The sequence below is a fragment of the Sus scrofa genome, chromosome 13 (genome assembly GCF_000003025.6).
Source record: "Sus scrofa isolate TJ Tabasco breed Duroc chromosome 13, Sscrofa11.1, whole genome shotgun sequence".
NCBI lineage: Eukaryota > Metazoa > Chordata > Mammalia > Artiodactyla > Suidae > Sus > Sus scrofa.
In genome coordinates, this window is record NC_010455.5 from 120,982,566 (window position 1) to 121,009,517 (window position 26,952).

General features: G+C 41.1%; 1 protein-coding gene across 3 annotated transcripts in view; it reads right to left on the bottom strand.

Moving 5' to 3' along the window:
• Window positions 661–26,952, bottom strand: part of MCCC1 (methylcrotonoyl-CoA carboxylase 1) — an 87,470-nt gene continuing 61,178 nt past the window's right edge. For 2 of the 3 annotated variants that reach the window (XM_021069887.1, XM_021069889.1), the window contains 9 exons: window positions 24,028–24,211; window positions 20,488–20,597; window positions 18,527–18,743; window positions 15,825–15,911; window positions 10,737–10,786; window positions 6,514–6,651; window positions 4,880–4,987; window positions 2,162–2,233; window positions 661–1,023 (listed from right to left, as the gene is read on the bottom strand). In XM_021069887.1, the coding sequence (XP_020925546.1) occupies window positions 895–1,023; window positions 2,162–2,233; window positions 4,880–4,987; window positions 6,514–6,651; window positions 10,737–10,786; window positions 15,825–15,911; window positions 18,527–18,743; window positions 20,488–20,597; window positions 24,028–24,211 (1,095 nt within the window). In that variant the 3' untranslated portion in view covers window positions 661–894. Of the gene's footprint in view, window positions 1,024–2,161; window positions 2,234–2,708; window positions 2,733–4,879; window positions 4,988–6,513; window positions 6,652–10,736; window positions 10,787–15,824; window positions 15,912–18,526; window positions 18,744–20,487; window positions 20,598–24,027; window positions 24,212–26,952 lie in introns of those variants that run through there. The other variant, XM_021069888.1, reaches the window with a different exon arrangement.

Genomic DNA, 26,952 nt, shown 5'->3' on the forward strand with positions numbered 1-26,952 from the left:
TTTAAGAGATCCAGCATTACCACAGGTGTGGCTCAGCTTCAATCCCTAACCCAGGAACTTCCATATGCCTTGGGTGTGGTCATTAAAAAAAATTACATATATATATACATATACATGTGTGTATAAAATATATATACACAAAAGCATAAGCACGTGTATGTGTGTGTATACAAGATTATAAAGTACAATAAAGGGAGATGCAGTCTAGAAAGAAACTTTCCAATGACAAAAACAGTAAACAAGTAACATCCACAACTTTAAACTAAGATGTTTCTTTGACAAAAAAACTCTTTGGTTGAGTTTAGTACTAAGGTATCTATCTCTGAAATATGTTGCTGTCCATTTTTGTCATGACCATCACAGAAAATAATTCATTTACTTAAAGAAGCTTTTCTCAGGAGTTTTCTTGCAGTGCAGCAAGTTAAGGATCTGGTGTTGTCACTGCAGCAGCTTGGGTCATTGCTGTGGCTCAGGTTCAGTCCTGGGCCAGGGAACTTCCACATGCTGTGGGCGCAGCCAAAAAAAAAAAAAAAAAAAATCCTCTAAAACAAAAAAGGACCTTTTCTCTTTCATTTTCTTTTGATCAAGTTGCTGCCCACCTTCCTAAAAACACTACATTGTATAAAATCTGGGGCAAAGACAAACCATATTAGCCTCCAATAAACAAGTATAATTTAATTTTATTAATATGAAATATTTTGAGATAATTTACTGTATTCATGACCCAAGTACATGATTCTAAAATATGAAAGGGTTTTAAGCACAATCATATATAATCATTTAGTAAAAGTGCTGGTCATCAGACCTCAAGAAAAGCAGGAAGGCACTTTCTCTTTTTGGAGTAGAGATTTTATACTTAAGATGCTTCTTAATTGACTATTTATTTGATGGAGCTTATTCGGTTCCCTTTTTGTCAGATCCTTCCTCCTGAAACTCGACTACAGGAGCATGTCTGTTGGCCTGAGAGCCTTCTTTGTAGAACACTTTCTTGATCGTGCCATCCTTTGGAGCCTTTATAGTGTGCTGCAGAGACACAAGGCATGACAAACAATGGCTGTGATATGAACGAGGGTTTGGCATATATGCAATCAAGAAACAAGAAAGTGAAAAATGAAGCCAGCTGTTGATGTTTTGTCATCTGTTGATGCTTTCCGTCTTTTTGAGTATCACTGCACACAGAGAAAATATTTTTATGGTGCGCTTGGGGGTTGACACATTCAAGGTCAATAACAGGGAAGCTCTGGTTTAGCTAGTAATTCTCAGCTCCAGTATCACAGTAGAATCTCGCCTAGGAAGCTTTTAAAAGCTACTGATCCTTGGGCTCCCCTCCATGAGATCCCAATTCAACTGGTCTGGGGAAGTATTTTTGTTGTTGTTGCTGTTGTTGTTATATCTGGAGCATGCAGATGTTCCCTGTCTAAGGACTGAACCCACATCACAGCAAGTAACCAGAGCCACAGCTGGATCCTTAACCTACTGAGCTACCAGGGAACTCCTGGGGAAGAATTTTTTAGAAAGCTCCCTATGTGCAATTCATGACCAGGGCTGAGAACTACTAGTCTACAATTTGTAACCATCTAAAAACCTAAACAGCTAATTTAGTTGGATTGAGGTTTTCACTTTGATACTGATGCTTGGCATCCTAGGTTTGGCTTTAGAAAATAACAATAGTTAACCATTTAATTGGGTTACTGCCTGAATTTAAGTTATTGATAATTTCAGAGTCAGAAATGACAGGAATAACTCACAAAATTAAAATTTATTTCAGAGAAGAATTGGTTTTCTTTCCTGCAGTTAAGGCTTCACCAGCCCATGGCTCTCAGTATTTAAAACAGTCTTAACTTAGAGTTCCCATCACGGCTCAGCAGAAACAAATCTGACTAGTATCCATGAGGATATAGATTTGATCCCTGGGCTTGCTCAGTGGGTTAAGGATCCGGCGTTGCTGTTAGCCATGGTGTAGGTTGCAGATGCAGCTCAGATCCCGAATTGCTGTGGCTGTGGTATAGGCCGGCAGCTGTAGCTCCAATTTGACCCCTAGCCTGGGAACCTCCATGTGCCACTGGTTTAGCCTTTAAAAAAAAAGATCTTACAAGAGAAGGCAAAGGAACAATCGGAATTGATGGTTTACTTGGCAAGTGCACTCAGTGATTTCACTTACCTCCATCTTCATGGCGATCATAACCATCAGAGAATCTCCGGCTTTTACTTTGTCTCCAGCTTTGACAAACACCTAGAAACTCAGACAGTTTAATATATTAAAATACAGAGGTCCTTTGTGGTTCACAGAGTTGGTATATAAACGCATGCAGGAGTATGCATCTATGTGGTTGTCTTGTCTGCCAAAGACAAGTATACTGGCACAAACCAGAGACCCATAGGCCAGTGTGGCACTGCCGGCACTGCTGTCAGTGAGGGGGCACTTCTCAGCTCCCCACCCCTATCCCCAACCCATCTAGCCCTGAAGCAGATGAATACACATTATGTATTTCATGATCCTTTTGTTTTTTTCATGTATTATATAGACAAGACATACCATCAGCAGGGAAGGACTACAGCCACACCTCTTCCCTTTATTGTGCTTTGCAGACACTTTTTTTTTTTTTTAAATAAATTGAAGGTTTGTGGCAACTCTGCATTGAGCAAGTCTACGGGTGCCATTTTTCCAACAGGATTTCTCACTTTGTGCCTTTGTGTCACATTTTGGCAATTCTTGAAATATTTCAAACCCTCTGCCAACAAAAAAGATTGTGACTCACTGATAACTTAGAAGATGGTTAACATTTTTTTAGCGATAAATTTTTGTTTGTTTGTTTTTTGTTTTTTAGGGCTGCACCCGTGGCATACAGAAGTTCCCAGGCTAGGGGTTGAAATGGAGCTATAGCTGCCGGCCTACACCACAGCCATAGCAACGCCAGATCTGAGCCGTGTCTGTAACCTACACCACAGCTCACGGCAACACCGGATCCCCAGACGATTGAGCAAAGCCAGAGGTCGAACTGGCATCCTCATGGATACTAGCCAAATTCTTTTCCACTGCGCCACAATGGGAACTCCAGCAATAAAGTATTTTTAAATTAAGATACGTACATTGGTTTTTTTAGACATATTTTTATTTCACACTTAATAGACTATAACATACTGTAAATGTAATTTTATATGTACTGGGAAACAAAAAAATTTGTGTGACTTGCTTTGCTGTGGTAACTGAACCTGCAATTTCTCTGCAGGATGCCTGTACTACACTCAAATGTCTTCTCGGTAGGCAGTGTGGAGGGTCTTGCCTGGTTTTCTGCTTTTTAAGTTGTTTGGGATAGTGTTTCAAGTCTTTAGGGCCTTGTGTGATAAATGTACAGAAAATCTTAATGTGAAAGAAACTTACTGGCAGCCCAGAAAAATATGCGTTTTCCTTCTTTCAGGTATAAATGAACTCATTTATCCCAGATGGTTTCACTTTCTTCTTGTTTAACATAATTATCAAGTAGTTTTTAGAAATATCACACAGTAGAGTTAGGTTCTAAAGTCAATACATAGAGCCAATATTGTGAAAAATGAGAAGCTCCACAAATCATCCACTGCTGGGTAATGCTACAGTAGCATCTAATGAATTCAATGGCCTAGGTTTAGGCCAGTTACAGGGAAAAACTTGTAAACCCCGTGTAAGAATGCCCACATTACAAGAGGTCTGTGGGAAATGAGACTGAACGAACTATAGGCAGATTCAAGTCCCCTAGTCCACTTCCCTTCTGGGGCAAACATTTTCAGAGGGGACAGTGGGTGAGATCACTCACACCACTCAAACAGTTGTATTCTTATTCTCTTTTTTTATGGCTGCACCTACAGCATATGGAAGTTCCCAGCCAGGGACGGAATGTGAGCCACGCTGTGGCAGTGCTGGATCCTTTGACCCTCTGAGCTGGGTTGGGATCAAACCCGCGCCTCCACAGTGACCTGAGCCCCTGAAGTTGAATTCTTAATCCACTGTGCCACAGTGGGAATCACTCTTCTTATTTGTTGGTATGAAGAATATACAATTGATTTTTTTTTCTTTTCTTTTTGTCTTTTTAGGGCCACACCCACGGCATATGGAGGTTCCCAGGCTAGGGCTCCAAATGAAGCTGTAGCTGTGGGCCTACACCACAGCCACAGCAATTCGGGATCTGAACTGCATCTCTGACCTACACCACAGCTCATGGCAACACTGGATCCTTAAGCCACTGAGAGAGGACAGGGATCAAACCTGCGTCCTCATGGATACTAGTCAGATTTCGTTTCTGCTGAGCCACAACAGGAACTCCTATAGTTGACCATTTATGGCTTAATTGCATTTGAAGGGACTCTACTGTATTCAAGTATACAAAAGGAGACCACTGATCTACCACCATTGGAAGTCATATCAGTTATGGATCTTAACTCTGAGCTCACACGCATTCACCACCAATTCTTCACCAATACCTTTCAAATTTTTAGATAATGCCTGCCGAATGTTCCATTTAGTCATATAAAGACAACTTGGATTATCTATACTCTGATGGAAATTCCCAATTTATCAAATGTTAGGTAAATGGTATTTTCACTGAAGACTCTTAATATAAACTTTATAATAGATCCTATTGTTTTCTTTTCTTTCTCATGGCAATGCCGGATCCTTAACCCACTGAGTGAGGCCGGGGATCAAACCTGTAACCTCATGGATACTAGTTGGGTTCTTAACCCACTGAGCCACAATGGGAACTCCTGATCCTCCTATTTTCTTGAAATGGATGTTTTCCAATGAGCAAGATTTAGAGAGGGAGGAAAAGGATATGTACTACAAAGTTCAACAAAGCTATTTATCAGGACTTACTAGATATCATTCTACACACATTCTTGTCATTACCTTTTCAATGGTTCCAGTCATTGGAGCTATGGCACTTCCTTGGGTTCCTTCTGAGCTCACTGAAGACAAATATTTGGGGACTGGAATGCCAATCTGAATACTTCCATCCTATAAATAGAAATGATATTTATAGGTAGTTTTATACTATAAATCAGAAAGGAAATTAAGAACTTATCACTTCAGTTTTACTAATAGACCTGAGGCAATGATTGTTTTCAAGCTGTTTGCTAAATATTAGTCATCTTTTTTTTATTTTTTATTTTTTTGTCTTTTTGCCATTTCTTGGGCCGTTTCCGCGGCATATGAAGGTTCCCAGGCTAGGGGTCGAATTGGAGCTGTAGCCGCTGGCCTACGCCAGGGCCACAGCAATGCGGGATCCGAGCCGCGTCTGCAACCTACACCACAGCTCACGGCAATGCCGGATCCTTAACCCACTGAGCAAGGCGAGGGATTGAACCCACAACCTCATGGTTCCTAGTCGGATTCATTAACCACTGAGCCACGACGGGCATTCCTTTTTTTTTTTTTGGTCATATTAGTCATCTTTAATACCACGGTTCTAATCTAGCTTTGTGCCTTGAGCGAAGTACTAAGCACCTCTCAGTCTTGGTTTCTCATTATAAAGGAGTAATGGCACATATGCCTCACAGGGGATTAAAAGAATTCATGTATCTAACTGTTGCCAAAGACAGCCACTGTTTGGAAACAGCATCCTCACTATCGAATGCTTAGTCTAAGCCAGGACTTCTTAATTACATGTGTGTTATGTCACTGATTGTCATAACAACCTTAAGAAGTGGGTACTATTATGTATTCCTATTTATAGATGGGAGAACTGAAGCCCAGAGAATAACTTGCCCAAAGTCACACAGATACTGGTAGGGCCAGGATCTGAACCACAGCAGTTTCACCCTCTAAAACTCAGGCTCTTCACCACTCTACTGCCTCTGCCATCATATCATTAGCGCATACTGACTATGGCAAAAGATGCCCTTGACTCCATGCACATAATTTAATCACTGGAATACTAAAGGCATCTCATCACAAAGAACTGTGATCTGCAAGATGGTTCTCAAATGTGAGAAAACTCTGAAGAGGCCACAGCACATCTGATAATCCATTCTCTTTCTTTGTCCATGGAGAACATAAGGTCTCCTAACAAGCTCCTAACCAAATCCATGCCAAGTCCACCTCAACCAGCCTTTGACTGGCAAGAGACCACCGCTAATCCCACCCACCTTCCCTGCAGGGACTATCTGGCCCACAGACCCTTCCTTCATGGTCACCTCCTCCCAAGTCCCCAGGATTCCACGGAGGATGGTGTTTGGGGGAAGTGTTTAGGAATCAAATCCCTGAGAGAACACTGGCCCCTGAGCAGGGAGATGCACTCTGACAAGAAGAGGTGTGTTTGAGAATCAAAGGAAGAAAATGGATATGTGTCTGTCAGTGAGAATCTGTGAGAACAAAAGGTGTGAATGGAAATCTGGAGTACGTGGAAATGTGACCATGAACGGGAGGTAGAGAAAAGGCCAGTGAGTGAGGAAGCAGTTTCTTTCTCTAATATCTCAGGGGAATGCCTCTGGTCAAGCACTTTTCTCCCAAACTCCAATAGTGTTATTATAAAGGGACATTACCATGGAAAATAGGTAAATAGTGTTTTCCAGGATAATTAGCTTAGTTTTACTAGCAACTCCATTAATAGAAGACTTCAGGTAGGTGCAGTCTCCCTCACTGTAAAGATCACCAAGGACATGGAAAGTCTTATCTTCAATCTGAAAAAAAAAAAAAAAAAAAAACCCAGAAAAACAAGATCCTTAAAATAAATGAACAAGACTACAGAAGTAAAATCAAAATCAATTCTTTAATATTAACAGTTTCAAAAGTTAATAGGTAAAATGTTCTCCTGCTAAGATTCACAAAGAAAATACTCTAAATAAAAGGAAACATCAGTAAGATAATTAAAAGAAAGAAAAAAAGTTATGTAACATAGCTACAGCACCATGATGCTACAGATAAAGGTTCATTTAAGAATAGCAATAAAAGAGTGAAACAGAAACACAAATCAAAGTAAGCAAAATTATTAAAATTGAGTTGAGTATATTAGGTTAGTACTCATTTCTGAGTACCCAGAGTCAAATGTCATTGTACTGTGCCAAAGTCCATAATGAAAAAAGCCAGAACCACATAATTAGATGGATTTCTTTTATCTCACCAACATGTAGATCCAATTTATGGGTTCCAGTTATAATTTGAGAAGAGAAATTAGCTGGAGATTGACCACAATTTTCTTACTCTGAGAGAGAGTACGGAAGAACAAATTTCACAATCTTTCAAGGCAGCTGACAAAAGGATACAAAACCTCACATATACACTCAAAAAAAAATAATTTTTCCCCTTACATACAGAAAATCCATTTAAATCTTTCTCTATTTTTCATTTCAATTCCCATGTTAGTGTCAGAGTCTTGTGGCTATTCTTTTCAAATATATTATGTAGGCTAAAGGGAAAGAGGTCACACTGCAGTATTTATACATTGGTTCTCATCTATCCTAAGTTAAATATGACATTTTACTCTGCTTTGTAACCATTTAAAATAGCCACATGAATATTTGTGGGATTCTCAGGACATAAAGGTTAGATTGGGAACAGTTTTGTTTAAAGATTTACAAAAGCACATTCTAAATGTGTGAGATGTAGTTCTGTGCGCAGGTTAGAACAAACCTGCAATTTACTTTACCATTTACGAAGGGATAAGAAGAGTCCCTAAACCAGAGGTATGAATATGAATCGCAACTCTCCCATATGAAAGTAGGTAGATTTCCTATCATTTTTCTAGGTCTTGGAGAAAGAAAACCAAAGTGTCTCAAGGTATTGAGGGATCTAAGGCACCCTACTGACACTCATTTTTGCAGGATTTGAAATTTCTTAACACATACTAAAAATGATTTATTCTAGCCTCTGAATTTGTACTTACTATAGGTCTTTGGTTGAGTTCTCACATTGCTTTTTTTTTTTTTTTTTTTTTTTGTCTTTTTGCCATTTCTTGGGCCGCTCCAGAGGCATATGGAGTTTCCCAAGCTAGGGGTCTAATCGGAGCTGTAGCTGCCAGCCTACGCCAGAGCCACAGCAACGCAGGATCTGAGCCGCATCTGCGACCTACACCACAGCTCACCGCAATGCCAGATCGTCAAGCCACTGAGCAAGGGCAGGGATCGAACCCGCAACCTCATGGTTCCTAGTCGGATCGTTAACCACTGCGCCACGACGGGAACTCCTCACATTGCTTTTTAACACTTTCAGCATTTCATTTTGCATGTGTAATAGACTTTTTTTTGCTGTGCCCAAAGCACGCCAAAGTTCCTGGGCCAGGGATCGAACCCTCACCAGAGCTGTAACCAGAGCCACAATGGTGGCAACACTGGATCCTTAACCTGCTGAGCCACAGGGAACTCCTAAAATGGATTTTTAAAAATTGAGGTCTATCTGCAGATGTCCTTCAGGGGATGAATTTTTTCAATGTGGTTCATGCATACTATCAGGATTAAAAAGGAATGAACAAGTGAAAGATGCAGCTACTTGGAAGAATTATCAGAGAATTATGCTGAGTGAGAAAATCCAGTCCAATATGGTTACATAATGTAGGATTCCTTTTATATAATGTTCTTAAAATGACAAAGTAATTAGAGGTGAAGAAGAGTTTTAAGTTGTCATGTGATGGGGAGGAAGGATGGTTATAGAAGGGCAACAAGAAGGTGCTTGTGGTGATGGAACTTTTCTTCCCTGCGACTGGGCTGGTGGATATGGGACAAGAGCATGCGATGGAGTTCTATAGAACAAACACACACACTCTCAGGCATGTGAAATCTGAATGAATGAGTTGGTGGAATGTGTCACTGTCAGTTTCCCGAATGTGGTATTATACTAGTTTTGCAAGATGTTACCATTTTGGAAAATGGGTAAAAAAATAAATGGAATCTCTTACTATTTCTCCAACTGCATATGAACCTCTAATTATCTAAAATAAAATTTTAAATTATTAAACAAAAAACAAGGTCTACCATAAAAATTCTGACTAAAGATTCTCAAAAGTGTTACCTGTGGATCCCTTGAGGTCCCCAAAACCTCTTTAGGAGTTCCACAAAACCAAATGATTTCAAAATAATATAATATTTTTTGTCTTTTTTAAAGACCTCATTCTCTCACAAGTATATGGTGGGATTTTCTTTCTTTCTTCTTCTTCTTCTTTTTTTTTTTTTTTTTTTTCCGCTTTTCAGGGCTGCACCCCGAGGTACATGGAGGATCCCAGGCTAGAGGTTGAACTGGAGCTACAGCTGCTGGCCTACACCACAGCCACAGCAAAGTGGGATCCGAGGTACATCTGCAACCTACACCACAGCTCACAACAATGCCAGATCCCCCACCCACTGAGCGAGGCCAGGAATAGAACCTGCATCCTCATGGATACTAGTTGGATTCATTTCCGCTGAGCCACAATGGAAACTCCTGGTGGGATTTTCTAGAGACTGCAGGGCATGTGCTAATGTTTTAGCTCTGATGGCTAATGGAATATGAGCTTGCGATAATTTTTTTTCAGTTTATCCTGCAAATGAACAACAAAAAACCCAATCCCATTTTAAAAAAGGGCAAATAAATTGAATATTTCCCCAAGAACATGAACGAATAGGCAATTAGCATATAAAAAGATGCTTACCACCATTAAGTCATTATGGAAAAACAAATCAAAACCACAGTGAGATATTTCCCATACCTTAGAATGTTTGTTTGTTTTTAAAAGAAAACAAACAAAACCCCCACAACCCATCAGAATATACACGTTGGCAAGGAAGGATGTAGAGAAACTGACTCCCTTGTGCACTATTGGTGGGAATTTAAAATGGTATAGAAACTATGGAAAGAGTATGGTAGTTCCTTTTAAAATTAAAAACAGAATTACCATATGATTCAGCAATTCTACTTCTTTGGGTACCTGCCTAAAAAAATTGCAATCAGAGTCTTGAAGAGATGTTTATATACTGATGTTCACAGAAGCATTATTCTCAATAGGCAAAAGGTAGAACGACCCAAGTATCCATTGACAGATGAATAAATAAAGTATGGTGTATATATAAATGGAATATTCAGCCTTAAAAAAGAAGAAAATTTGGACATATGCTACAACAGTGGAAGGACCTCAAAGACATTATACTAAGTGAAATTATTCAATTACAAAAGGAATAATGTTGAATGATTCTACTCACAAGAGGTACCTAGAATAGTTAACTTCATAGACAGTAAGTAGAATGGTGATGGTCAGGGGACGGGGAAGGGGGGTGGATTCGTACTGTTTAATGGGACAGAGTTTCAGTTCCACAAGAGGAGAAAAGTTCTGCAGATGGATGGTGGTAGCAGTTGTACAACAATGTGAATGTATTTAATGCTACTAAACCATACACTTAAAAAAGGTTAAAATGGTGTATATATATAAAATAATGAATATTTAAAAGAGTGTTACAGAGGTCTTGAGACAAAAAGCTTAAGATCTGCTGCTTTAAATACCTTCACACACACTTTAGGGGCTTGTGAAGTGTCTGATTCAAAGATATTACTATTATTATTGTTATTATTTTACCAAGTTTTTATTCTTAAGGAAACAACAGCCAAACTGAATACATGATCAGAAACTACTTAGGGGACAATTTCTCCAAATTGGTTGGAAATAAAAGCTCATGACATTTTCCTAGCTACAGTCATAATAATCAATGTCTTAAGAGAAAGTAGAGAGTGGAAAAATACTTTACTCAATATGACAGAGATCAGATTTAGTTCTGAGCTGCAGAACAAAACCAAGAAGGCTTACCTGCATGCTGTATGACCCATCACGGTTATATGTTACAGCTATGGTTATATCTTTACGGAGAAAGGGAGGGAAATTGAAAAAAAAAATTAGAAGATATTAATTTATTCAGGAACTGAGATTTAGAAAACCTCACTTTAGACCTAAGGATAAGTAGTTGTTAGGGATATCAACATCTTTTAACTCCCTAGCAATAAAGATTTTTTAAAAGTCAAGCAGGTTTCAATAAAGGTGATTTTTTTTTTTTTTTTTCAGGGCCACACCTATGGCATGTGGAAGTTCCCAGGCTAGTGGGTAAATTGGAGCTACAGCTTCTGGTTTACGCCGGGTCCCTGACCCAAGGAGTGAGGCCAGTGATCGAACCTGCTTCCTCATGGATATTAGTGGATTTATTTCTGCTGCGCCACGATGGGAACTCCAATAAAAGTGAATTTTAAACTTTTCTTTTTTAAAATTGGAGTTTCAGGTCTTTTAAGATTATGGATCATTTCAGATACTTTCCCCTCAACAAGAAAGAGAAGTTCTGCTTAGACCCAAATATGCCGTTTGTGATTTTGGCTAAGTCATTTAAAATCTGAGTCTTGGAGTCCCCCCATTGTGGCTCAGCAGGTTAAGAGCCTGAGTAGTATGCATGAGGATGCATGTTTGATCCCGAGTCTCACTCAGTGGGTTAAGGATCTGGCACTGCTATGAGCTGTGATGTATGTCACAGACACAGCTTGGATCCTTCATTGCTGTGGCTGTGGCTGTGGCTGTGGCTGTGGCGCAGACTCCAGCTGCAGCTCTGACTCGACCCTAGCCTGGGAACCTCCATATGCCACAGGTGTGGCTGTAAAAAATAATAATAAAAAAAAATACATATAATAAAATCTCTGAGTCTTGATTTTCTGATCCATTATCTGGGTATGAGAATGTAACAATGATTAAATAAATGTGAAAGTGCTTTATAAGTTGTAACAGTGTACGGAGTTCTCATTGTGGCTCATTGGAAATGAATCTGACTAGTATCCATGAGGACGCAGTCTCAATCCCTGTCCTCGATGTGAACTGTGGTGTAGGCTGCAGATGTCGCTCAGATCCCCCATTGTTGTGGCTGTGGTGTAGGCCGGCAGCTATGGTTCTAATTCGACCCCTAGCCTGGGAACCTCTATATGCCACGGGTGTGGCCCTAAAATGACAAAAAAAAAAAGAAAATTTTTTTTTCAACAGACTATACAAATATAATATATTCACATTCTGTGAAGAAAGAATAGGTTAAAGACTATCCTAGGAGATGGAAATTTTGTAGCGTGGAGAATGCAGACAAAAGCCATTTCATCTACTCTTGACACATCAACCAGCATTTTGATGCTGCCAGTTCAAATCTGTTTCCAACCTTGACCTTCCTTCTCCAGAACTATGTCATTCCCAGCAGGATCCTCCTTCCGCACCTTAAAATAAATATGGTGGGTCTCCCCCCCGCTCCACCTGCCTTACCTCCTGACCTGTGAGCTCTAGGACTGACACCATTATTCTGGTCATCCAGGTGTATAACCTTTCATTCTTGCCTTTTCCTTCACTTTCCATCTCCAATAGTCCCCACAAAGCTGTCAAATTCTTCCCTTTGAGGACCAGTCCTCTCTATTTCCTCCTTCCCTTTCTCACTGCTCTACCCAGATTCAGGCCTCTGCCCGGCTCACGGAAGAGGCCCTCCCCAAACCCTGCCAGCTGATGCTGCCTAGCACAACCCCACATCATTCAAAATGCTTCCCCAAACTCCTAGCCTTACTTCCCACCATTCTTCTACATCACCCTGTGTCCTAGACCAATGGGAAAATGAGCTGGCGTCTAGCTTCCCCACACCGAGCCTCTTTGCTCCTGCTCCTCCCTCACACTCTGGCCCCCAGTTGCACTGAGCCCCTTCCCACCATTCATATCCCTTCACTCACTGGCCCTGGGAAGAGGCTGTCTGGGTGGGAATGAATTCTCTCTGCTTTGAACATTTAGATGGATATAAAATACCATCATGATTCTTCCCACATCCAGCTTTATGAGTGATTTTTCTCTTTGTCAGTTGTTTTCAAAACTTTCAAAAATGAAAAGAGTCACAAAAGCCAAATACTGAGGTACGTAAAACAGAGTGAAAGTCCTCTCTATTGCCCAGATGTACTACTATTAAACACTTGATCCTGTGAATTCTTTTTTTTTTTTTTTTTTTGTCTTTTGTTGTTGTTGCTATTTCTTGGGCCGCTCCCGCGGCATATGGAGGTTCCCAGGCTAGGGGTTGAATCGGAGCTGTAGCCACCGGCCTACGCCAGAGCCACAGCAACGCGGGATCCGAGCCTCGTCTGCAACCTACACCACAGCTCACGGCAACGCCGGATCCTTAACCCACTGAGCAAGGGCAGGGACCGAACCCGCAACCTCCTGGTTCCTAGTCGGATTCGTTAACCACTGCGCCATGACGGGAACTCCAGATCCTGTGAATTCTTTTAGACATTATATGTTTTTATTTTATTTTGTATGGCCACACCTGTAGCACATGGCAGTTCGTGGGCCAGGGAATGAAGCTGAGCTACAGCTGTGGTAACACTGGATCCTTTAACACACTGCCCTGGGCCGGGGACCCAAGCCACTGCAAGCAACCTGAGCTGCTGCAGTCAGGATTCTTAATCTACCGCACCACAGCGGGAACTCCTCATTGACCTATTCTGAAAATGCAAATGAAATAATCCATGGAAAGCACTTAACACCGTGTCTGCCGTATACCAAACACTCAATAAATTCTAGATACTATTATTAAGGCAGGGTTCTATGAAACATGGCTATAGTAACAAAAGATTATTTTTCAAACCTTGAATATTTAAAATACTGAGTTGTTCTCAGACAAAAACAAAAACAAAAACAAAAATGGAATTCCCGTTGAGGCGCAGCAGAAACGAATCTGACTAGGAACCATGAGGTTGAGGGTTTGATCCCTGGCTTTGCTCAGTGGGTTAAGGATTCGATGTTGCTGTGAGCTCTGGTGTAGGTTGCAGACGTGGCTCAGATCCCGTGTTGCTGTAGCTATGGCATAGACAGGCGGCTGTAGCTCTGATTGGACCCCTAGCCTGGGAACCTCCATATGCCACAGGTACAGCCCTAAAAAGACAAAAGACAAAAATAATAAAAATAAAATAAAATAAAATAAATAAAATAAATAAAATACTGAGTTGTTTTCACTTAGATCATTAGGAGCTATTTCTACTTGAGATTCACAAATGATTCCGGGCCCTCAGACTTCTTGTCTGGAGCACTCTCTTATTCAACGAGGGTCATTGCTGATTAGCATTCCTTAAAGACTTACCATGATATTTCTGAAATTTATTACATTCAGACCTGGATTACTGTTGAAAAACACTACCAAAAGAATGTAGTGAACAGCATTCATCTCTGTTTATGTATTTATTTATTTTAAAATTAAAAAAAAAATTCCAAGAGCTGCAGTGTAATTCTAAACACTGCTCAGAGCCTGAGTGAATATTCATGCCAATAATACAACTGGCTCACCTGAGTTATAATCACACATGTGATTTTTCTGTTTAATTTAGGTTGACGAGGCCACTGAAACTTTGCTGCTGATATTTGTATTCAGCATAGAGGAGTCTAGAGTAAAATACTCCAGATTTTGGAGGCTGTTTTTTAGCATGAAATGAATAAGCACACCATAAAATGGATCGGTTAACTATTTGCAGAATGCTACTTTATAAGGAATGTTTGCAAACTTCCTTTCCACCACACACAACTCATTTAAGACAATGACCATCTGGGCGCAGAATGAAAAAATACTCAAAGAGCTGTGTATAACCCAAACGTCTTCCATGAACAAAGCATCTGTTAATAAGTGAGTAACACTTATTAAGTGTCTACATGGAGTTGATACAAGAAAAATTCTACTCTGTCCAGGGAAGAGGGTGCTGTGATCAGCTGGCAGGAGGATTCCGTTCTACCAAGGAGGCACATTTTTATAATGGGCAGCTCCCAACACCACACATTCAAAGGTAATCCAGCCCCACATCTAGCTTCCCAGGAAAACTGTGCTGCAACAGAAGGGATACAGTCACCTGCTAGCACAGGGTTCTGGTCCCTCTAGTACACTCTTCCAGCCAGAATCTAATAAACTGCCTTCTGGATTAGGTGTTGGCCTCTCCTGACTTCAGTTATAATAAATCAGCCCCACTCCTAGCCTACTTATATTAGTTTGCAATCAAAAATCACTTTCCACTGGAGAAGTGGTGGAAATAGCACAGGAGTCAAGGTCAGAAAGCCTGGGTGTCAATCTTGGCTCTGCCTTGAGTAAATTACTGCCTGTCAACAACACCTTGGTTTAACAGTGACCCCTCTCCTGTCTGAGCAGTGGGCAATCTTCCCTGCCTGGAGTAGTTTTAGTTATTGCTTTTCTTCCTTAAAAGTAATACATTCTCACCAAAGTGCAAAGCAAAGAAAGTACAAAGAAGGTGGGGGGAAGACAGTTTCAAATTTTACCATCCAATGGTAACCTCACTAATACTTTGGCATATTTCTTTTCTTTCTTTCTTTTTTTGTTTTGGCTTTTTAGGGCCGCACCCGAGGCATATGGAAGTTCCCAGGCTAGGGGTTGAATTGGAGCTATAGCTGCTGGCCTGGACCACAGACATAGCAATGTGGGATCTGAGCCGTGTCAGCGACCTACACCACAGCTCATGGCAACACTGGATCCTTAACCTGCTGAGTGACGCGAGGGATCAAATCGACATCCTCATGGATCCTAGTCGGGTTCATTAACTGCTGAGCCACAAAGGGAAATCCTATTTTGGCATATTTCATTTCTGTCATTTTGCTATGTGTGTTTTATGACATGTTTTTAAAATATTTACAAAATATAGAAAAATGTAAAGAAAAACAAATATCATTAACTCTACCACCCAAAGCCAATCAATTCTATTATTTTGGAATAATTCCTTTCAATGTTTAGGCTAGGAATCTTAAAAATTATAATTGACTGATCATGGCCAGGCTGAATCTTTTTTTTTTCAGGTAAATCTGATATATTCTATGAAGCACATTTCTTTTTTAATAAAAACCATTATTTACCTTTTTTACCATCCTTAAGGGTCATTTTTCTGGTGTAACAGATATTCAGTCTTCTTCCACTGCTGGATGCAAAAGGAGAATATCGATCTAGAAAAAATTTAAAATTCAATAACAAATTTATGAACATCAAGCCTACTAACAAAAACAGACATACAACAGAGGTCCTATTCTGGCAGTTCAAATATATTTATTTTAGTCATTGCTTTACATTTAAATTAGATGTTTTCACTTATGTTTCAAGAAATTTCCTATGAAAAATCTCAGTTTTTCTTGGAAAATCAGGATATTTACAGTCTTAACTCTCATCCTCTGGTAGCATAAGCTGTGCAGGGCTCACCCCCCACCCCGCCTCCTTTTTTGACCACACGTGCGGCATGTGGAAGTTCCCAGTCCAGGGTTCAAACCTGTACCACAGCAACAACCCAAGCCGCTGCAGTGACAATGCTGGCTCCTTAACCTGCTGCACCACAAGAGAACTCCCATGGGATCATCCTCTCTGACAGGGCGAATGCATTCCAGGTCACCCAAATCCCTCCCACCCACCATTTTCCTTTCACTCGGCCTCTTTTAGTCTTCCCTGCTACTGGTCCACCCCATAGACATTTTTTTTGTGTGTTCACTCGTGGTTAGACAATACCCAGGAGCTACAGCATAGCTAAATTGAAATACTTTCTTCTGAAACTCCTCTTGGTGCTGGTTATAAATTTTTAAAAGGAAGGTGAGAGTATGAGGACTCTCCATTCAAAAAATGCCAGGTCCAGGTTTAGGAATACCATAAGGGGTACCGTTAAATGCATTTATTTAACGTAACAGAATAAAAGGAGGACGGAGCACAAATCTAAAGAGGTAGTTATATATTTTAAGCTTTCGATATAACTTTCTTTTTTTTTTCTTTTTTTTTTTAAAGATCTTACCTGCAGCATATTGAGGTTCCCAGGCTAGGGGTCGAATTGGAGCTGTAGCCGCCAGCCTATGCCACAGCCATAGCCATGCCAGATCCAAGCCACATCTGCAACCTACACCACAGCTCATAGCAACACCAGATCCTTAACCCACTGAGTGAGGCCAGGGATCAAACCTGCATCCTCATGGATCCTAGTTGGGTTTGTTAATCACTGAGCCACGACGGGAACTCCCAATGCAACTTTCTTGAATGAACCTAGAAATTAAATAAAATCCCAATAACAGGATCCTATAATAATATAATAATCCAAAAAATAATGAAGGGATAAATTGATTCAATTTTTTTTTTCCTGTTTGCTCCAAAGTTCAGGAGTTAACCTGAGTAAATACTATGGAGTAAGTTCGGGAGAGCTCAGATTTTGCTCAATTTAGAGGGAAGAATTTTTTTGTTTGTTTTGTTTGCTTTGTTTTTTATCTTTGGCTACGCCCATGGCAAGTGGAAGTTCCCAGGCCAGGGACTGAACCGGTGCCACACCAGCAACTCGAACCACAGGTTTTTAACCTTCTGAGCCATAGAGGAACTCCTAGAGGGAAGAACTTCTTAATGGAGAACTGACTGAAAACTGTAATTAGCTGATGAATTTTCATTAATAATTTCTACCTTCCTGAGGTGTTAGGAAGAGGCTGGACAACCACTCAGTGGGGATGCCAAGCAGGGATGCACGTGTGTAGAGCCAAAATGAATCTCTGCCATTGTCCTCCCTGTGCTCAGACTCCATGATATGATGAAGGGCCTAGGTCTCCAGCTAGAAATTTGATCACAGAATGGAAAGGAGAGGAGGAAGTAACAATAAATTATGGTAACCCAAGGGAATCCCCTCAGAGTTCCCAGTTGCTGTCTGTAGCCTCCTGGACCAAGGAAGTTGCTGTAGGTGCAGAGGATACAACATAGTAAACCACTAGGAGTGGCAAATGAAAGAAGCTGGGAGGAAATAAAATGTAAATTAAAAAAAAGAAAAAAAAAGAGTTCCTATTGTGACTCAGCAGGCTAACGACCCCATGTTGTCTCTGAGGATGCAGGATGGATTAATGGCCTTGCTCAGTGGGTTGAGGATCCGGTGTTGCAACAAGCTGTGATACAGGTCACAGATGTGGCTCGGATATGGCATTGCCGTGGCTGTGGTGTGGGCTGGCAGCTGCAGCTGATTAGACTCCTAGCCTGAGAACTTCGATGTGCCACAGGTATGGCCCTAAAAAAAGAGAAAAAAGAAAGTTGGAAGGATATCAGCATGAGCTGTGGGGAGAACTAGTGTTTGCTTGAAAAGAAGTCCATCTCTACTTTGTTGGGTGATTGTTAAGTTATATTTAATGGGTTAAATAAAGAGTGTTTATGGGTGCATCCGTGCACACTAAATAACACTTTAGCAGAGGATGATGTCAATCATAGAAAAGGGAGGCAGGAGTGGCATAAAGAAAGAAAAACATGTTCAATGATTATTTACATACTTTTTTTTTTTTTTAACTTTTTAGGGCCGCACTTACCTGCATATGGAGGTTCCCAGGCTAGGGGTCTAATCAGAGCTCCAACTGCCAGCCTACACCCCAGCCACAGCAACTTGGGATCTGACCTACACCACAGCTCATGGCAACGCCATATTTTAACCCACTGAGCGAGGCCAGGGATCAAACCTGAAACCTCATGGTTCCTAGTCGGATTCATTTCCACTGCGCCGCCATGGGAACTCCCTGATTATTTATACACTCTTGAAAAGCAGAGGAAAGAGAAAAGCATTCCGTACCTTGTGTCTGAATTCTGAAAGCCTCAGACATAGGCTTCTCCTTGAGGATGAGCCCCAGAGCTGCCTGGCATAAAAACTCTTTGGCTGTGTCCTTCTGACTGGGCAACAGTTCTTTGTGATGCTGAGGGATGAAATCAGTGTGCACATTCCCAGCTTCAAACTCCGGGTGGCCAGTCAGGCTGAGGAGGAAGTTGATGTTGGTGTGCAGCCCAACAATCTAGGACCGAAAAAGCCATGTCCCCGGTGAGCGGAGAAAACAACACATTCAGACAACTGTTCCTATAGCATTTGCTCTTTCTCCTAAGTATTTTCTACTATAAATAACTCAGAAGACCAAACCAAACCAAACCAAACCAAACAAACAAACAAAAAAAACAAAACAAAAAAAAACCACTTCACCATCACTATACACCTGCACTTAATATTATGTTGATTTATTATGACAAAGTGGACCAAGGAAGTGGTACTGGGTAGGTAGTGTGAGGACATTTAATTGGTTCAGGATAGGAAAGCAAGCAATCATTACAAAACTTAAATGAGATTTACTTGCAAGATATTGAAGACTTTCGGCTCAGAAAATGCCCACAAAACAGGAAGACAGCAAACAGAGAGTAGGACTGCTACACTGGGAAGACGATAGAATTACATGACCTGAAAAGAGCTTCCTCCCAACACTAAAACCCAAATTTTACACATTGATATAAAAAGTATAAAATGAACCAAAATCCACCCAATAAATGGGATCCGGGGCAAAACCAGCTATCCGAGGCTTGGGGACATTCATTCATTCATTCACTCATTCATCCATCCATTCACTTATTTGCCAACCATTTACTGAATCCCTTTTATTTTTTTAAATTTAATTTAATTTTATTTTTTGTCTTTTTGTCTTTTAGGGCCACACCTGTGGCTTACAGAGGCCCCCAGGCTAGGGGTCTAATCAGAGCTGTTGCCGCCGGCCTACACCACAGCCACAGCAATGCAGCATCCAAGCCATGTCTGCCACCTACACCACAGCCCATGCCAACACTGGATCCTCAACCCACTGAGCGAGGTCAAGGACTGAACCCGCATCCTCATGAATGCTAGTCGGGTTCGTTAGCCACTTAGCCATGACAGGAACTCCCTGAATGCCTTTTAGGTTCCAGGTCCTGATTTGAGTTTGGGGACACAGTGAGAAACAAAAGAGACCATGTCCTTGCCCTGGGAGTTTACATTCTAAGGACAGATAACAAACGTTATCTATTAAAAAAATATCTAATACAATGTCAGGAGATAGAAGAGAAACAAGGCCAGCTGAAGGGCCAGAGGGTCTTGTGGGGCAGCCTGGGAAGGACTCTGAGGAACACAGGGAGGAAAGAATCGTGTGGGGAATATTCTGGAAGAGACAACAGGAACACACACCTCCTTATTGGGTGTGTCTAAGGCATGGCAAGGAGGCCATTGTAGGTGAAGCCATAAAAACCAGAAGTTTAATCAAATTCACCATGTATAATAATCTGAATATCATGGCTTCATAAGATATCCTTCTATGAGGCTCATTCAGTGTGGTATGGGACTTTTTGTACCAAGGAAATTAATGTGCTACAGAAAAGCAAGGAATTTCATCAAATGGATAAAACTGAACATAATTATTTTCCTTTGGAGAAAATAACACCAGACTATAGGCCACACCCGTGTAGCTGGCCTTATGTACAGGATGAACAGAAATTTCATATCAGATTCCACTGAAGTTAATACCAAAGTAAAGTTTTAGTCCTGCAATTTTTCTGTTCTAGCTGAAATCAAGAGGTCCTCCAACTATTCTGATCCATGGGAAATTCTCCCACATGAAGTTATTTTGTTTGTGACATATGGGGAATTGGAATAAGCTGACAAGTAAAGAGGTCCACCAATCATGACAGACATGGTTGGCTATAGAGACAGAACATCAAGGTCACGAACGGCTCCAGGTCACTCACATTGTAATATCGAAGGCTGTACCTCAGTTTGGTCAGGGCTGCCTGGCGATCTGCAGCCCACACAACCAGCTTGGCAATCATGGGGTCGTAATGCACTGAAACTTCATCTCCTGAAATCGAGAGCCCAAAGTAATCAAAGTTAAAACTTAAAGAGAGAAAATATAATAAGCAGACATTCTCCACAGGCTTTAGGTACATTTCATACTTAATCCCCACACACTCCTACATGAGAGAGATTGTTCTCACCATTTTATTCATGAGGAACCGAGGCTCACCGGAATTTAAAAACTTAGCAGAAGTTGAAAGGGAGTATGGCCACCCAAGAGCACCGGGCCCTAAAAGAGTCATTCAGTGACACACAGGCTGGTTTTCCCCATCCAACCTTCTGAATGTTCTTTCCCCTTCTCATTTTGGAAGTTAGTGCAAACTCCCTCCACCTCTCATATCACAATCACCTTTGGCCCTGGCATTCCTTCCTCTAACTCCTCAGTTTTCTCATTAGAAAAATGAGGATAATGATTTTCCTCTCCTGTAGGCTGACTGGAAGGGACTGACAGTCAAGTGCCAGATGCCATACCTGGCAGAGCTGATAAACAAACAGCGGCTATCTGTACTATGACGCAGTCTCAGAGAACAAGAGTCTGAATTAAGCACATCTCACTAATTAGAAATGGTTCAAGTCAAAAGGACATGGGTGTGTTATAAAGAATGATGGTCTAGGAATTCCTGTCATGGCTCAGTGTAAACAAATCTGACTAGTATCCATGAGGCCGAAGGTTCAATCCCTGGCCTTGTTCAATGGGTTAAGGATCCGGCATTGCCGTGAGCTGTGGTATAGGTCAAAGATGTGGCTCGGATCTCCCGTTGCTGTGGCTGTGGTGTAGGTCAGCAGCTGTAGCTCCAATTCGACCCCTAGCCTGGGAACCTCCATATGCCATGGAAGCAGCCCTAAAAAGAAAAAAAAAAAGAATGCTGTTCTAGGACCTCTGTGATTCTGCCAGGTCACCTGACCCCTCTGAACCCAAGTTGATTAACCTATACAATCAAGGAGTTAGATTACACTTCTTTATCTAGTCATCCATTTACCCCCAGCCCTACCCATCAACACATACTGTACCCTTTCTAGGCCTAGGCTTGAACAAGGGGCTGCAAATATAGCATGGAAGACACAATCACTCCCTTAATACTCTTACAGTCTAGTGAAGAAACTAGACAAGGAATAAAAAGATCACCGAAAGATAATATACAAGGGTAATGACCAAGGAATACACACAGGGGTCATGGAACCCAAAAGAGGAGGGTTGGGGGAATTTCCTGGTGGTTTGGTGGGTTTGGGGATCCATCTGGCGCTGTCACTGCTGTGCTTCAGGTTTTATCCCTGGCCCAAGAATCTCTGTATGCCGTGAGCACAGCCGCTACCTCCAACCCCCCTCCCCGCCCCCCCAAAAAACCCCACAACAAAACAAATAAAAGGGTTAGAAGAAGCTTCCTGGACTAGATTGTCCTCCCCAGTGCCAGGATGTGAATCTGGGAGCCAGTTTCACAATTTTACCTCTGCTACCCTTTGAGCACCTTTAACAAATTAGGCTGTAAGCTTTGCTTGCCTCAGATTCTTTTTTTTTTTTAATCTCTACGGTATTCTACTGAAATGTTAAAGAAAATTTTTACTGGAGTTCCCGTCGAGGCGCAGCAGAAACGAATCCGACTAGGAACCATGAGGTTGCACGTTCAATCCCTGGCCTTGCTCAGTGGGTCCAGCGTTGCCATGAGCTGTGGTATAGGTTGCAGATGTGGTTCGGATCCCATGTTGCTGTGGCTCTGGCGTAGGCTGGCAGCTGTAGCTCCGATTAGGCCCCTAGCCTGGGAACCTCCATGTGCCGCAGATGCGGCCCTAAAAAACAAACAAACAAAATTACTGATTAACAAATCTTGCTGTGGGTTAGCCAGAGCTCTCAAAATGCTGCCACTCTATCAGTAAGAAGTCCTAATTCCTCATTTTGGCTTTTAACACCCTATATGATTTTTGCACCCACTCTGTATATGCAGCCACATCTCCAACTGCTCACCATTTCTCCAGCCACATATTTTCTTACAGTTCTTCCAACACACCTTTAGTAAAGCCGCTTTTCTTCTCTTTTCTTTTTTTTGTCTTTTTTTCTTTTCTAGGGCCACACCTGTGGCATATGGAGGTTCCCAGGCTAGGGGTCCAATTGGAGCTGTAGTCACCAGCCTACACCACAGCCACAGCAACTTGGGATCTGAGCTGCATCTGTGACTTACACCACAGCTCACGGCAACGCTGGATCCTTAACCCACTGAGCAAGGCCAGGGATCATGGTTCCTAGTCGGATTCGTTAAACACTGCACCATGACGGGAACTCCCACTTTTCTGTATGCTGTTAAATCTGCCTACTCAGGAGTTCCCATTGTGGTTCAGCAGGTTGAGAACCCAACATAGTGTCCGTGAGGACGCAGGTTTGAACCCTGGTCTTGCTCAGCAGGTAAAGAAACTGGTGTTGCCACAAGCTGCAGTGTAGCTCGAAGACCTGACTTGGATCCAGTGTTGCTGTGGCTGTGGCATAGGCCAGAGGCTATAGCTCCAATTCAATCCCTGAACGGGGAACTTCCATATGCCACAGGAACAGCCATTACAAAAAAAAAAAAAAAAAAAATCTGCCTACTCAAATCCACTCCAGACTTCCTCTTAGAAATGTGCCCTGATTACACTGGCCTAACATAACCTGCTATTCCTGAGAATTGCTTTATTTTAATCACTCACCATCTGAATAACTTCTCTGGCAACTAAAGTTAAGGTGGCAGTAAACAGAGGTGACTCAGAGAATAAACCCTGGAGCCAGAATGTATGGGCCTGAAGCTTGGCTCCAAGTGACCTTGAACAAGTCACTTTTCCGTGCCCTGGTTTGCTCATGTGGAAAATGGGGGGTGATAAAAACACCTACTTATAGGGTAGTTAAAGGAGCCCAGGTAGAAAAATCACCTAGAACAGGGCCTGTACATAGTAAGTGCTTAGTAATTGTTATGACCATTGTTATTAATTATAAACAAACTGTGATAGCTCTTGAACTATTAATTTTTTTTTTTTTACTTTTCCTCCTTTTATTTATTACTGTTTAGATTGCACTAAGTTTATTTTATAATCCTCCAGCTTGACTTTCAGTACCTCGAAAGGGTGCCTTGGGCATAGCATGTATCAGTCACCTTAAATCACATTTGGAACCAAGAAAAGGAAAACTATAAAACAGTATAAAATCAACCTTCCAGCAAAGTGTTTGGTGCTTAGGTTTGACTAAGTGCTGCTACATTTCAAAAAAGGGTAGTTACTGTTTAAAAATACTAGTTACTCTTATTTTAAAAAAGAGCAATTCCAGAAGGAAAAGTAAAGATGAATGAGAAATCAGTTAAATCCCTTATTTAAAAAAACAGACTTTCCACAAGACACAGGGAAAGGACCCCCACCCCAAAATAAAAATGACCAAAATATTTTAAATACCGAGACTTTTGTGCTTTATTTCACATTACCTTGCTGTACTCCAGTTTCAATCCTGGTGGAAAGGTCTGCTTGAGGGGTGGAGAGATGCACTAGGGGTCCAGCACCTGGCATGAAGTTATCGTTAGGATCTTCCGCGTATATTCTGGCTTCAAAGGCATGGCCCTGCAGAGTTATTTCTTCCTGGCTCAAAGGAATCTTCTCTCCTGCTGCAATCTGGTAAAAGAAGAGCATGTGCTTCTTATGAAAATTCACCTTACAGAAGCTACAAGACTTAGGTGATGATCTTGCCTTTTTCTATGTAAAATGTACATCTGGACTTTATAAAGAAGCCAAGGGAGTTCCCATTGTGGCTCTGTGGTTAATGAACCCAACCAGCATCCATGAGGATGTGGGTTCATTCCTGGCCTCACTCAGTGGGTTAAGGATCCAGTGTTGTTGTGAGCTGTGGTGTAGGTCGTAGATGAAGCTCAGATCCTGTGTTGCCATGACTCTGGTGTAGGCTGGTAGCTACAGCTCCAATTGGATCCCTAGCCTGGGAACTTCCACATGCAGTGGGTGTGGCCCTAGAAAGAAAAAAAGACAAAAAGACACACACACACACACACACACACACACACACACAAAGCCAAATAAAAACTATTACTTTACCTATCCACTTAAGTATTGGGCAAAAGCAAAAAACAAAAAAAAAATAAAAAAAACAAACAACCCAAATGATGCAGCCTGGAAATAATATTATTCATTACAATGGGTTTCTACAACTTTAAATAGAGAAAACAGACAAACTGATGACAAATCATAAATTTAAATCAGTGCTTTTTTAATATAATGAAAACAAATTTCTTTTTTTTTTTAAATTTGGTTTTGCTTTAATGTGAGTTTATCTTTTTTTTTTAAAATATTTTTTTTTAATTTTCCCACTGTACAGCAAGGGGGTCAGGTTATCCTTACATGTATACATTACAATTACATTTTTCCCCCACCCTTTCTTCTGTTGCAGCATGAGTATCTAGACAGAGTTCTCAATGCTATTCAGCAGGATCTCCTTGTAAATCTATTCTAAGTTGTGTCTGATAAGCCCAAGCTCCCGATCCCTCCCACTCCCTCCCCCTCCCATCAGGCAGCCACAAGTCTCTTCTCCAAGTCCATGATTTTCTTTTCTGAGGAGATGTTCATTTGTGCTGGATATTAGATTCCAGTTATAAGTGATATCATATGGTATTTGTCTTTGTCTTTCTGGCTCATTTCACTCAGTATGAGTCTCTAGTTCCATCCATGCTGCTGCAAATGGCATGATGTCATCCTTTTTTTATGGCTGAGTAGTATTCCATTGTGTATATATACCACCTCTTCCGAATCCAATCCTCTGTCGATGGACATTTGGGTTGGTTCCATGTCCTGGCTATTGTGAATAGTGCTGCAATGAACATGCGGGTGCACGTGTCTCTCTTAAGTAGAGTTTTGTCCGGATAGATGCCCAAGAGTGGGATTGCGGGGTCATATGGAAGTTCTATGTATAGATTTCTAAGGTATCTCCAGACTGTTCTCCATAGTGGCTGTACCAGTTTACATTCCCACCAACAGTGCAGGAGGGTTCCCTTTTCTCCACAGCCCCTCCAGCACTTGTTATTTGTGGACTTATTAATGATGGCCATTCTGACTGGTGTGAGGTGGTATCTCATGGTAGTTTTGATTTGCATTTCTCTTATAATCAGCGATGTTGAGCATTTTTTCATGTGTTTGCTGGCCATCTGTATATCTTCTTTGGAGAAATGTCTATTCAGGTCTTTTGCCCATTTTTCCATTGATTGATTGGCTTTTTTGCTGTTGGGTTGTATAAGTTGTTTATATATTCTAGAGATTAAGCCCTTGTCGGGTGCATCATTTGAAACTATTTTCTCCCATTCTGTAAGTTGTCTTTTTGTTTTCTTTTGGGTTTCCTTTGCTGTGCAAAAGCTTTTCAGTTTGATGAGGTCCCATGGGTTTATTTTTGCTCTAATTTCTATTGCTTTGGGAGACTGACCTGAGAAAATATTCATGATGTTGATGTCAGAGAGTGTTTTGCCTATGTTTTCATCTAGGAGTTTGATGGTGTCCTGTCGTATATTTAAGTCTTTCAGCCATTTGGAGTTTATTTTTGTGCATGGTGTGAGGGTGTGTTCTCGTTTCATTGCTTTGCATGCAGCTGTCCAGGTTTCCCAGCAATGCTTGCTGAATAGACTTTCTTTTTCCCATTTTATGTTCTTGCCTCCCTTGTCAAAGATTAATTGACCATAGGTGTCAGGGTTTATTTCCGGGTTCTCTATTCTGTTCCATTGGTCTGTCTGTCTGTCTGTTTTGATACCAGTACCACACTGTTTTGATGACTGTGGCTTTGTAGTATTTCTTGAAGTCTGGGAGAGTTATGCCTCCTGCTTGGTTTTTGTTTCTCAAGATTGCTTTGGTGATTCTGGGTCTTTTGTGGTTCCATATAAATGTTTGGATTGTTTGTTCTAGTTCTGTGAACAATGTCATGGGTAATTTGATAAGGATTGCATTGAATCTATAGATTGCTTTGGGTAGTATGACCATTTTTACAATATTGATTCTTCCAATCCAGGAACATGGAATATCTTTCCATTTCTTTACATCTTCTTTGATTTCTTTGGTTAAAGTTTTATAGTTCTTGGCATATAGGTCCTTTACCTCCTTGGTCAGGTGTATTCCAAGGTATTTGATTTTGTGAGGTACAATTTTAAAAGGTATCGTATTTTTGTATTCCTTTTCTAATATTTCATTGCTGGTATACAGAAATGCAACTGACTTCTGAGTGTTAATCGTATATCCTGCCACTTTGCTGAATTTATTAATCAGTTCAAGGAGTTTTGGGGTTGAGTCCTTAGGGTTTTCTATGTATAGTATCATGTCATCTGCATACAGTGACAGTTTGATCTCTTCTCTTCCTATATGGATGC